The sequence below is a fragment of the Balearica regulorum genome, chromosome 3 (assembly GCF_011004875.1).
Source record: "Balearica regulorum gibbericeps isolate bBalReg1 chromosome 3, bBalReg1.pri, whole genome shotgun sequence".
In the NCBI taxonomy this organism is placed as follows: Eukaryota; Metazoa; Chordata; class Aves; order Gruiformes; family Gruidae; genus Balearica; species Balearica regulorum.
In genome coordinates this window covers 91,626,972-91,640,120 of record NC_046186.1, presented here as the reverse complement: position 1 = coordinate 91,640,120, position 13,149 = coordinate 91,626,972, and the positions used below count along the sequence as shown (strand labels likewise).

Genomic DNA, 13,149 nt, shown 5'->3' with positions numbered 1-13,149 from the left:
TTTACAAACACGAATCAAGCGTCGCCCTCCCCAGGGGATACGGCGGGGAAAAAGGAGGCTTGGTGGCGGTGGTGTTGGAAACTGGGAAACAGTCAGTGAGGGGATGCGGCGCACGGCAGGAGGGTGTTTAGCTGTGACCCCCCTTTGGCAGGGGTCTAAGGCGTCCTGTGGGCTCGCTCTGTGCTGGGCTGCTGCCGCGGTGTAGTTATGCGGTACCTCCAATGCCAAACACCTTCAAAAACGTTCCAGCTCCCCGATGCCAGTCAGAACGGGTGCTGATAGTTCGCTGTCACTGAACAGGACACTCGGGGCTCTGCCCTGCCGCGAAACCTGTGAACCATCAAGGGGGAAACCCGCGGGCACCGGCGGATCCCGGAGGGCAGGGCCGGGGGAGTGGCGGCACCCCCCGCGCGTTGAGCGCCGCGGCCGCCAGGTGGCGCCCCCTCTCTCGGACTCCAACTCCCATCCGCCCCCGCAGAGGGAGCCCATAAGGGAGCGAGCGGGACGCGCCGCCGGGCGCGCCGGGAGCTGTAGTTCTGAGCAGGCGGTGCGCGCTGCTAGTTGTAGGCGGGCGGCGGGCGGGACTCAGTTTCCCGTGGCGCCGCGCGGCGGTTGCTGACGCCGGGACCGGGGCGGCGGGGCCGGGCCGGGGCGGGGAGTGGGTGCCGCACCGGGGCGGCGGGGCCGCGCCGGCCGCCATGGACTCACGGGTGTCGGAGCTGTTCGGGGGCTGCTGCCGACCGGCGGGCGGCGGGGCGGGAGGGGCGCTGCGCGGGCGCGGGGGGGCCGTGCCCGGTGGCGGCGGCGGCTCGAAGGCGAAGAAGAAGAACGGGCGGAGCCGGGGGGGGAAAGCCAACAACCCGCCGTACCTGCCGCCCGAGGTGAGCTCCCCCGGCCGGGCCAGCGGCCGCCGCGTCCTGTCAGCCGTGGAGGAGGCTGCCCCCGTCCCGGGGCCTGGCGCCGCGGGGGCCCGCGCCGCTCCTGTCAGGGCCGGGCAGGGGCGGGGGGCGTCGCGTCGCCGCTGCGGGGCTGGAGGGGGCGGAGGGGTGGTGTCCCCCGGGCGGCTCGGTGCGACGTGGGCTTACCGCCCCGCGGCAGCTCCGGCCCCTGGCAGGTTTGTTCGCGGGTCAGGCTGGAGGCAGTTTCTGGAGAGGCTCGGCAGAGGGTCCCACGGTGTTCGTGCAGCGTCGTGCCGGGGTCGGGCTAGCAGCCTTGCGGGCGGTCCTGCCGTCCCGAGAGCAGTGTGCCCCCCTGCCCCGCTCTCTCCTCCGGGGTTTGACGTGGCAGCGCACAGTGCTTGCGCTCCCAGTGCCAGCGACCTCCCTGCGTGGTCCACCGAACCCTGTCTGTTAGTAGTATCTCGCTGCCTGGCATCTGTCTGTGGGTGCTTTGCCGTCTGGGAACTAAATAGCTTCGGAAATAAAGCTTTGCTCAACTCGTAGTCCCGAGCATCCTGTTCGCATCTCTCCCTGAGAGCCGATCTGGTGGGTGTAAGTCCCTTTCCAGCTGCCAAACTCATAGACATTGCTCAGCAGGTTCTAGTGACTCCCTTCCCAGCTAATTTGGCAACTGTTTTCTTACATGGAGATGCAGACGGTACTGACAGAGCGTGAGGCACTGGCCTCTTGCAGCAGGAAAAAACACCATTGGTAGTAAGTGGGTGCGTTGGTTAGTTCAGACAGTCAGCACCGCACTGAAGGACTGCCACTGTCGGGAGCGTTACCCGTTACCTTGCCCCGGAGTCGATTGCTTGGCCCCATTCAGTGAGCTTTCTGTAAAACACAGAAGAGCCTGCACTGGGACGGAGCAATTCCTCCACAAGGCAGGGCTGTGACTCTTGGCAAGAAGGGAAAACAGCACTTTGCTACTGTTAGATCTTCTCCATGGGCAGGATTGTCCCCTGAAGCCACAGTTTAGTTTTTGTTTCTTTCAACTGGAGGCTGGACAGCCCCCTGTGGTTTCAGCACAGCTTCCTGTCCCTGGCTGCCCTGTGTGGCCCAGCAAGTCTAGGCTTGTTGCTCTTCTAGTCTCAGCTGCCTTGAAAGAGACCCACCCCCTTATTTGGACAACAGTGTAGTAGGTTAATGTGTTTTTGTTAATACTGGAAAGCTGGTAGATGGTAAGAGAGGAAAACCTTCCACAAGTACCCTTTTCTCACTGCATAGCTCTGCTGCCCAAGAGCTGAGCTGACAATTCAGAACTTCCCTCTGTTGGCCTTTTGCCACCATAAGCACAGCTGGGGTTAGGAGCTGAGCTAGAAGGCAAGGAGAGGGCTGTTGCCTCTCCTGATGTGCAAATTGGTGTCCAGAGGAAAAGGAAGTGCTCAGTGTTGGCAGCCCTATTTAGTCTGCCAGAGTACTTGGCTTCCTGCAGGCTCCAGCTCTTTCTCAGTGGTCCTTAGACTGAATCAGTGGGAAAATTACTTCAATATTAGCTATATGTTCTCTTTGGAATGCTGGAGCTTGTTGTGGTTGGAGTGAGCTTGATGAGTACCTGGGCCTTTCTGTGACAACCCAGTCAGGCTCCAGCCCTTGCTGGGAAAGTTCTTGTTCTTCATTGTGTACAGACAGTCCTGATCAGGTCTGCTTCTCCACAACTGCCAGACCAGTGACCAGCTTGCTCTACTGCAAAGTCAGTAGCTTGCTTTGTTATGTCTGTAGTCCTTCTCTCTTGCAGAAAGAAGATATGCAAGGATATAGAAAGGAGTAAATGAAAAGCTAATTGAGTGAGGAAGGGTATCAGTGTGCAAGAGAGGAGGCCGCAACTTTTGTTCCCAGTCCCCTGTTTCTGTGCACATTGGGTGGTTGGAAGCTGCTGGATAGGGTGGGAGTGGGATGGGGTGTGTGGCATTGTGGGTTGCGGATGGGTGAGGTGGGAGACTTCTAATCATCTGCTGTGCCTTTTTGAAACTGGAACTCTCTGTGACTGTTAGACTGGCCCTATTCTTTACTGGCAGTAAAAAAAATCCCCCCAAAACAGTCTATTTTTGTCCTCTGGTTTTCATGATGTGGGATGCAAGCAGCAGAAACAAGCCTGAAGTAAGTTCCAGTTGAGTGTAGGAATGAATGGCAGAAGGCTGTGACCTAACACAGTACATTTCTGCCACTTTCCCTCTCTCTGAAATCATCAGCACAAGCTGCAGAGTATCTGGGCAGCTGATGCCTCTAGAAGTCCCTGCTGCTACAGCATCTAACCTTTCTGTCTTGTTTCGTTCTCTGGCCAGGCAGAAGATGGGAACATCGAGTACAAGGTGAGCCTCTTCAGGTTGCAGAAGGAGGTCCTCCTCCCAGAGGGTTATTTTGCAGTGAGTAACTTCACAAAGACAGCATATGGGGAACATGTCCAAGGAAAGGACAGAGAAGTGGACACTGTACTAAGGAACTATCAGTCATCTTCTGTGACTCTGTGCCTAGCAATACCCAGTATGCTGAGCTGGGAGAGTCTGATCTCAGTGCTCATTTTTAGGAATCTGTTTTAGGAGATGAGACCCACTGTGTTTTTCCTGAAATCTTCCCTTTGCGAGAACTGCAAGTGTCCCTGATAATCATTTGTCACTTTCTTGTGGCTGTTTGGCCATTTGCACTTACTTGGCTCCTGTGTCACAGATAGGTCCCACAGTGCTGTCTTTACCCCCACAGCAGGCAGGGTACAGATCCCTTTGGCAAGATGCAGGAACATTCTTCTACCATATGTACACACCTTTGTGAAGCCCTTTCTCGCCTCTCCTGTGGCATCTGTACAGAAACTAACATGGGCTGTGTTTTCTATAGGTGGGTCAGAGTTGGAGGCATTGCTTCATGGTGTTGGGTTAGGGAGTTGCTGGCTTGGGCAATGGGATTCCCTCTGCATCCAGGCTGTGACTATAATTACCCCCCTCCATTAAACAGCTAAAGCTAGTGAATCCCTCGCAATATCGCTTTGAGCACCTGGTGACACAGATGAAGTGGCGACTACAGGAGGGCCGAGGTGAGGCCGTCTATCAGATCGGCGTGGAGGACAATGGGCTGCTGGTGGGCCTCTCAGAGGAGGAGATGCGTGCCTCGCTCAAGACACTGCGCCGTATGGCAGAGAAGTATGTGTTCCCTTTCATCTGCAGGATCTGCAGGCATAAGCAGCCTCGAGAGGCTCGGCCTCAGGAGTCCCCTGAGGAGCCGGTGGCTCCCTTCTACAAAGCCCCTATATGACCAAAATTCCTTCATCACAAGGCTCTGGAAATATGAAGGCAGTTATAAGGCTTTTGGCTGGAAGCTTGAGGCTCCTTCCCTGCTATCCCCAGCTTTCATCCCATTCGCTTTGCCAGCTGTGATTCTAGAGGTGCTAGAGCTGCCGAGTAGAAGTGTATCTCACTCCTTCCTTTCATGTGTGTGGCAGGGTTGGGGCTGACATTACAGTGCTGCGGGAGAGGGAGGTCGATTACGACAGCGACGTTCCAAGGAAGATAACGGAGGTGCTTGTCCGAAAGGTGCCTGACAACCAGCAGGTAGGGACCTGCAACTTGGCCATCCTCTCCTGCTGGAGACTTAGAGGCTTCATACAAGCAGCTTCCTTTTGGGATAGGAGCCCAAACCCTAGAAGGGCTTTGTCATAGATTGGCCCATAGTAGATGCTTTAAAGAGCTGCTTTAAAGAGCTGCCAGAGGGAGGCTTGATGATAACAATTTTCATCTCCAAGACTGTGGTTGAGGCAGATACCAGTAGGGGAGACTCACCTCTGATCCAGGCAGAAATTGTTTCACTTCTACAGCAACAGTTCAGATGCAGGTCAGTGTGTAAACAAGGAAGCATTCAGAAGTCCTGCTGCAGCAAATGGCCTTTTTTGTGATATCCAAGCCTCATGTGTCACACCACAACTCTAGAAAGTCTATCACAACTCCTGGGCAGGGGTTTGCTAGGAGCAAGAGTAGAATCTGAGCAAGATTTCACTTCACAGTGTCCATCATGGAGGGAAGCTCTCTGAGGCACATCTCCACTGCCTTATAGTGTTCATTCACACCCGGCACAGCAGTGGTTAAGTTTCATGATTTCTCTCTTCTTCTTCCTGTAGTTCTTAGATCTGCGAGTAGCTGTGTTGGGAAATGTGGACTCAGGGAAGTCAACCCTGTTGGGCGTCCTAACACAAGGAGAGCTGGACAATGGGCGGGGCAGAGCACGCCTCAACCTCTTCCGGCATCTCCATGAAATCCAGTCAGGAAGAACGTCGAGCATCAGCTTTGAGATCCTTGGCTTCAACAGCAAAGGAGAGGTGAGGGAGTGGGCTGCTGAACTCAGAAAACTGGAAGAGAATAGGACTACCCTGCTGTTACAACTGTGAGTGGGACATGAGGGAAGAGAGGTAGCACAGCTCTGTGTCCCTTTAGCTGAACCTGAGTGCTACTTGTCCATTTGCAACAGACATCATTTCTTGCATGTATGGTGAATGATCTCTCCTCACTAATTCTGAGGTCAATGTGGATAGATAAGAGCTGGGTTTTCTTCACTTGCCTGCTGGGGCTCCTTCTCTCACTGAGTTGTTATATTCCTCAGGTGGTAAATTACAGTGACTCCCGAACAGCAGAAGAGATCTGTGAGAGTTCTTCCAAAATGATCACTTTCATTGACCTGGCTGGCCACCACAAGTATCTGAAAACAACAATCTTTGGCCTCACCAGCTACTGCCCGGACTTTGCTATGCTGGTGGTTAGTGCCAACACCGGCATTGGTGAGTGTTGCCCTGCCTGCATGGATTGACAGCAACACATGAAGAGAAATGGAGAATGGGGAGAGTGGGTCCTTGTTAGATGGGAACAGTTGTCAGAAAAAAAGCCTCTACTGATTTCTTGTAAGCCAGTGCCTATGAGTGCCTGGGAGGGAAGGCAGAGCTGAGATCCTCTTACCAGCTGTAGGCCACATTAAACTGTACTCTGGACAGAGGGGGTTTGTTTGGAATTTGAGGCTGTGTTTGCCAGAAAAAAAAAAACAACTTTGACATATTCTTAGGGGTGCTGAATCCTGAGGCCTTGTAAACAGGCTGTTTTCTGGCAAACTCTAGCCCAAGAATGAAAACTACCACATCTTTCTGAAGCAAACAGATCAGTCACAAAAATTCTTGGTGGCTTTTATTTTTCTGGACTGATGTTTGGTTTTGTTTAAAAGAATAATTTTGCTTTTTCATTGCCTGAAGAACTAAGCAGTTAGAGTGAAATCTCTAGAGCGGGCTTATGGGAGAGCCAGGAGACAGCTGTCGCATAAATAAGCAACAGTGATGACTGCTACTGCACCTACACTCTCACTTGTCTCCTGCAGCAGGCACAACGCGAGAGCACTTGGGCTTGGCCATGGCTCTCAAGGTCCCCTTCTTCATTGTCATCAGCAAAGTTGACTTGTGTTCGAAAGCCACCGTGGAACGGACAGTGAAGCAGCTGGAGCGAATCCTGAAGCAGCCAGGCTGCAACAAGCTCCCCCTGCTTGTGAACTCAGATGACGATGCTGTTACAGCAGCACAGCAGTTTGCACAGTCTCCCAAGTAAGGGGCCATTCCTTTCTTCTGCTGGGAGGATGCAATTCAGACTGGGCTGCTGTGTGGAGCTGGGGAAGGGCAACCACATGGGAGGCGACCTCATCTTGCACATCTTGGCTCCTCATCAAGTTTCCTACCTTTGCATTCTCCAAGAAGGCATTTTCCCCTCCCAGGCCTTTTTTCTGGTCTCTGTGAGCAGAAGGTGCCTGAGGCTGCACTGAAGTTGCTTCTCCATGACAGAAGTGTGGGTTGGCAGGGGATTGGTGCCTCAACCAACCACTGAGGCAGGGGTTACTGCAGCAGTGTACCTATCCCATGTGCCCTCCTGCTTTATCATTTATCATTGTAGTCTCTATCTTCTTGCTGAACTTGGTAGATTCAGAATCCCAGACACCACCTGCAGCTGCACTCTGGCCTTCTGCTTATTCCTGTCTATTTCTGCCTGACAGCATCACCCCAATCTTCACGCTGTCCAGTGTTTCTGGGGAGAACCTGGATCTCTTAAAAGTCTTCCTCAACATCCTCCCTCCACTGACCAACAGTAAAGAGCAGGAAGAACTAATGCAGCAACTCACAGAATTTCAGGTGCGTTAAGAGTAGTTTGTATCCAGTTCTGGTGCTGCACTCATTGCTGTGACATGTGACAAACATCTCGGGCACTGGATACCATGGGGAGAGACATGGTAAGCTCCTGGACTATTGGGATACATTAAAGTAAAGAATGGACTCTGTCTTTGAAAAAAAGTCTGTTAGGCTGGGCTCTGTCCTAACCAAGGGATGCCCATCTCAGGGATAAGATTGTTTCTCTGGTTGCCACTTAAAAGGCAGAGGTTCCTCTAACAGGAAGGTAGTGGGAGGTGGTGTAAGCTCCAAGATGGTGTCTGATGACCAGCAGAGAGCTCACCTCCCTCCACACAAGGGGCAGGCACCTTGTTCTCATTCTACAGTGCTATTTTACAGCTGTCTGAGCAGCTCATTCTTGTTGCCTTGCTGCAGGTCGACGAAATTTATACTGTGCCAGAGGTGGGGACTGTTGTGGGAGGAACTCTGTCGAGGTAAGTGAGGCCAGGCAGACAAGTGTGGGTGTGAATGGTGGCTGGAGTTTCCACAAGGTTAGAGTCATCTGCAGATGGTGGAAACAGTGCAAGGCTCAGTCCTGACTCTGCCAGATGACTGAGCCAAGTGAGGGTAAAGCCCTACAGGGTACTGCGAGGTGCCATGAGCAGACCATCGGTCATGTGGTGGCAAGCAGAGAGTCTGCTCTAAAGTTGCTGGATGAGGAATGTGACCTGTAGCGTGCTGGAACCCAGAGTTGGCAGAGGTTAGCCATGATCGCAAGGCATTGCTTTCCTCCTTCCTCAAGCAGGGGCAGGAAATACAGAGGACAAGTCCTCCAGTCCCAGCAGAGGTTAACCGCATGCTACGCCATGAGAAGGCAGCTGTCCCTCAGTGTTTGGGAGTGATCAGAGCAGTTTGGCTATCAACGCTTCCACACAGAACAGGCGTCAACTGCAGTCTCTCCAGCAGAAACAATGCAGTGTGGCAGAGCACTGGGGACAGGATGGCCTCTGTCTGTACCTGGTATTCTTAGGAGTGATAGTGTGGCTTTTGCTCCTACTGCAGGAAATCCCCATTCCCCCCAGCTTTTGCATACCTGTTAGTTGGTCCCAGATAAGAGTCCAAAGACACTCACCTTCTTGGCCCTGGGGAGTTTGTGCAGGTTGATCTTGCAGGGTGAAATTTCTTCCTTGTCTCCTGATGAGCTATGTCCTGCTCTTCTGCCCTGGGCAGCGGGATCTGCCGAGAAGGGGAGAACCTAGTGGTTGGTCCCACTGATGATGGGAAGTTCCTCCGGCTGAAAGTATGCAGTATCCAACGCAACCGCTCTGCCTGCCGCGTGCTGCGGGCTGGGCAGGCAGCCACGCTGGCCCTCGGACCCTTCGACCGCTCTCTGCTGCGCAAGGTGAGTCCTGCTGTTGCCAGGTTGCTCACTGGTCCAGTGAGCAGGACTGGAGGCTTCCCTGGAGATCTCCCATTGGTAGGGTGGAATGAAGTAGAGATGATTGCAGGAAACTTGCTGGAAGGGAGCAGGTATGAGTAGGACGAGTACAAGGCTGAGAATAGGATGCAAGCCCAAGTCACAGAGGAGATGTGTTTGTGGTTTTGGGGGCTGTGCAGAAGCAAGGGGACTGGCCCTAACTGGTCTGAGCTTTTGGGTTGTTGTGCAGGGCATGGTCATGGTGAGCCCAGAAATGAATCCCACCATCTGCTCAGTGTTTGAAGCCGAGATTGTACTGTTGTTCCATGCCACGACTTTCCGGAAGGGGTTTCAGGTGACGGTGCACGTGGGGAATGTGCGACAGACTGCTATCGTAGAGAAGATCCACGGAAAGGTAGGCATGAGAGGAAAGGGGAACATGATGGAACTCTCTGTGGGGTTTGTTGGGATTCCACCATGCCCTCTAGTAAAGCTAGGGGCTACTGGTACCTTGAGCAGCTGAGTCCCTTCCTAGGAGCACACTCCATCCCTTTGTCCTTCCTATTTGGTTGCTTTTCCTCCCAACAAGTTAAAGAATTCCCTCCTCACAAAACAAGCAGCATGATGGACTACAGCAAGACTTTGAAGGGACGTGAACTCTCCATTTTCCAATGCTTGCGTCCTCCTGTCTCCCCTTATGCATACTATGCATACAATAATGGGAAGGGCTCAAGTCATGCAGTCTGAGGGAGGCAACCTGCTCATTTGCCTCATCTTCTTAGCATCCACATGCACGTCTCCTGCATGCATTGGTATGGCAGGTGGGTCTAAGCTCTCCCCTTTTTACTTTTCAGGACAAGCTGCGGACAGGAGAGAAGGCAGTCGTCCGTTTCAGGTTCATCAAGCATCCTGAATACTTGAAGATCGGAGCCAAGCTGCTTTTCCGTGAAGGAGTCACCAAAGGCATTGGGCATGTCACTGACCTCCAAGCCATCACCACCAAAGAAAATGGCCTGGAGGAGTCTCTGGGGCCTGGACAGCTGAGCTTCTGACTACCACTAGGTCAGAGAGATCTCTACTCACCAACACCTGGGGAGAAGGATGGAAGCTCCCGTGGCACTCTGAGTGATGCCTGGAGCTGCTGCTGTCCCGTTCTAGCATGGGTGCCCCTCCTTTGCACTGTGAGATGGAGCCTGGGAGAGTTTCTTGCATTCAGTACCGTACATGGGGCAAGTTAAGCATGTTCTCCACATCTCCTGCAGCTTTTGTTATCCTGCCCTCCTTCAGAATAGATCAGAGGCACCTGCAAACTTGGGCAGGCAAGCTCTGGCTTTGTTTACTGTTTGAAAATTACTGGTTGGGAGGAGCAGGACCCTTGTAGACTAGCAGTGAAGGGATGTTTTTCCATCTCTGACACAAGATCTGGTCCCATTTCTGCTCTCTGAGAACTGGGTTGATAACAATCCTCTCTTGAGCCATCCTGCAGCACATCCTTCTGGGCAGGGGATGGAAGAGGCCCTGCTACGCACAGCAGAGCTTGGTTGAACCTCTCAGAATGCATTCAGGACACTTTTTAACTGTTTTAATCTTGGTTGGCTTTAATCTGCTGTGTGTCCATTTGTGTGTTGGTTTTGCATTACTCCAATCTGAGTGTCTTACTGTTGGACAAATGTCCTGTTCCCCACTCACACGTACACACTCCTTCAGCATCCCGCTTTCTGACTCCTGGGAAGCTGTGGCTGCTCTGAGTGGCACAGCCTCCTGACGTAACGGCACGAAGGCAGAGTTTGTACTTGCAGCAGCTGGGCAGGAGGCCGTTCTGTGGAGCAGAGCACGGCCTGGGCCTGTGCTGGCATGTGCAGGTTGTTTCCATGGATGTTCAGCTGCAGGTGTCACCTGCTTGTCGACAGCAGTGGTTTGCAGGGGGCTCCCTGGTGTGGCTATTCCAGGGCCCAGCCCAGCTTGCTCCTCACATGCTTGCCTTAATGTGTGAGGAGGACAGACTGTGTTACTAAGACAGAACCAGGTGACTTCTATTGTTTAGATGTGATGTGACAGTGGCGTGATTTTATTTCTGTTTCTCCTTGTGAAAGACTTCTTTTCTTTCCCTTGCCACTGGGGTTTGTTGTCAGAGGAAAGCTGGTGTTGCCAGCAAGGACTCTGTGCACAAAAAGTGGAGCACGTTTGTCTCCTGCTCGCCGTCGTGCAGCTCCCCTGTGTGACCGTTACTGCAGGCCATTCATAGCCTGGAGGGTGCACCAGGGGCTGTATAGCTGTACATAGGCTTTTGGGTTTATTGTTGACTGTTAGACCAAATCTGTCAGCTGTGAGCAACAGGCCTTCAGCCAGCCCTGTTGCGTGGCATGGTGGCCTGCCAGCCCTGACTGAAGAGAAGGGCGAGGGCCTGCAATAGCACTTGGACACCAAAACAGCCCTTCTACCATCTTGAAAGCAGGTTCTGCTTCTGGACTGCTGGCACAGGCAGTGCCTGCGGAGCTGAGCAGTCTGTGCTAATGTGTGGATGTTGCAAAGCAGCACTCTCCGCTGGGCTAGGATCTAGTGGGTGGGGAGATGGTGGCTGCACCCTGCAAAGAGCATGCTGAGGCATGGGGAAGCCAGGGAAATGGTGGTATATATGAAGGGACTTAGAAGCAGCTCAGTAGTGACAGGAGTGACCTGTCCCTTGGGAGAGCAGTGACCCAGCTGAAAATCTGCTTCTTCCCCATCAGCCCAGCAGTGAGACAGGAGCTGCTGGCTGAGGGTCACTGCTCAAGCAGGATCCCTCTTTCTTCCCATCCTGGCAGTGGCCTGGGTGTTACGGTGATGTGGGCTTTCACCCGTGCCTGCAAGAAGGACAGGCCCCAGCTGCCAGCAGGCTCTTCCCTTTGGTGCTAGTGGGTCACAAAGAAAGCTGCCTGAGGGGTGGGGGGACTCCAGCTGTTTGCAGCAGCCCTGGTGTTCTCTGCCCCAAAGCAGGCATGGGGTGCTGTGGCCTCCTCTGACATAGCTGATGGGTTGTCTCACCTCATCCTTGCCATCTGTGGCATGACTGTTCTTGGTGCCATGCTCCTCATAATTGCTGTTTTGTTGTCTTGAATTTTTCTAATGCTGGGGTTTGTCCCTGTTCCCCAAGCATCTATATATAAATGTACAGAATAAAGATGTTTTATTGAGCTTGCCGTCTGAATTGTACAATGAGTGAAGGTGGAGCTGGGCTTTTGCCTTGCTGCCCTTGGAGCTGGGTCACTGTTGGAGGTGGCTGCCCTTCACCCCTTCCTAAGCTTCCTGCATTCAGCCCCATAAATACTGTCCTGTGGTATGGAAGGAATGCACGCGTGCTGCTGTTTACAACCGTGCTCTCCCGGCTTATCTGAGTAAGCCTGGGTGTGCAGCCTGGGGTGACAGGCAGCCACGTCACCCTGAGCACAGCACTTCAGGCTGTTGTGGGCGGAACAGGCTGTGGCGGGTGCTTCCTCGCAGCCACAAATTCCCCTGGAGCCTAATTAAAGGGATGCTTTCTAGGGCACACATCTAACCGGTGGTTTGGTTTTAAAATAGCTTCGACCTTATCAAGGGGTTTGCGACTGCCTTCTCTCTGTGAGAACAGGTTGTTCCCTTGGGACAAGCAGAGACAGAAAGGCTTCCCTGTGGAGGTGACATGTCACTGAAGGGATTTGCCTGTTCTCAGCTTAGTTTTGCCAGGTAGTGGTGTCTGCAGAGTCCGGTCCTGCCACTTAGGAAATGAGACATGTCGCTGTCACAGCAGCGTGAGGCAACCCTGCCAGACTGGTTGATGTTTCTCTTTGTGTGAGGACTTTGGGAAACTTGTCCCTTTGCAATGTGAGGACTGTCATTAATGGGAGTGACTCTGTAATTCTTTGCTGATTACCAGCAGAGCTGCACGCACCAGAATGAGCTGCTTGTGCTTCCTGAAATCTCACAACTGTGTCGTCAAGTATTAGACCCCAACGGCCAGCAATGTAGCACCTTCCCAATACAGGCTGTCTGTTGGAAGAAGAGCAGCTCAATGGCTCCAAGTAGTTCAGAAAAGGGGAAACAGCACACGCAAATACAGCTGTACTTTGCATCATTATCTGCTGCCTGAAAGGCGCTCTCTGCCTGTTCAGGGCCGGGAAGTCTGCAGCTGATGAAACTCTCTGCAAAGTGTGTTTCCAAACCCCACCCAGTGCTGCCTTGACGTGGCACGTTCCTTCCCCCGCCCTAGGAGCTGAGTTCAAATTATGGGCAGTAGCACTTCTGGAGGAGGCTGGCGGGCTCCGGGCAGCTAGTGGTGTAGCACGGAGCTGAGCCTGTCAAGCTCATCTCTTGCCCTGGAGCTGGTCTTGCTCTCAGTGCCTGCTTGTCCCTCCGTGATATTCTGCTTTGTTGGCTCTGTTATCATTTGTGGAGCACTGGGGCAGCCGCTCTGATGTGAACTGTGGCCTAGAGAACTGAACAAGTCATTTGGCAGAGCATGATCAAAAGAGGTAACTATCATCAAGTTGTATGTATTATCACCCAGAGTCTGGGAAGGAGGAAAAATGTGGTTATACCCTCTTTCTGTGATGGAGAAAAGCATTCACAGAGGGCTGTGTGACTCTGGTGTGTTTCCCATCCCTTCTGTGAGAACTCTAGCAGTAGACTGTTCACATGTCAATAACAATTATCAGGAAGTG

The 13,149-nt window shown here is 53.1% G+C and overlaps 1 protein-coding gene across 1 annotated transcript; it reads left to right on the top strand.

The window, feature by feature from the left end:
* The first annotated feature begins 632 nt into the window (after positions 1-632).
* On the top strand, positions 633-11,646 carry GTPBP2 (GTP binding protein 2). Its single transcript, XM_075748952.1, has 12 exons — positions 633-881; positions 3,224-3,250; positions 3,888-4,072; positions 4,372-4,480; positions 5,044-5,241; positions 5,523-5,697; positions 6,282-6,501; positions 6,945-7,080; positions 7,492-7,550; positions 8,287-8,458; positions 8,724-8,888; positions 9,328-11,646. Exons 1-12 carry the CDS (start codon positions 699-701, stop codon positions 9,523-9,525), a joined length of 1,827 nt encoding a protein of 608 aa, XP_075605067.1. The 5' UTR covers positions 633-698; the 3' UTR covers positions 9,526-11,646.
* Positions 11,647-13,149: the final 1,503 nt, after the last annotated feature.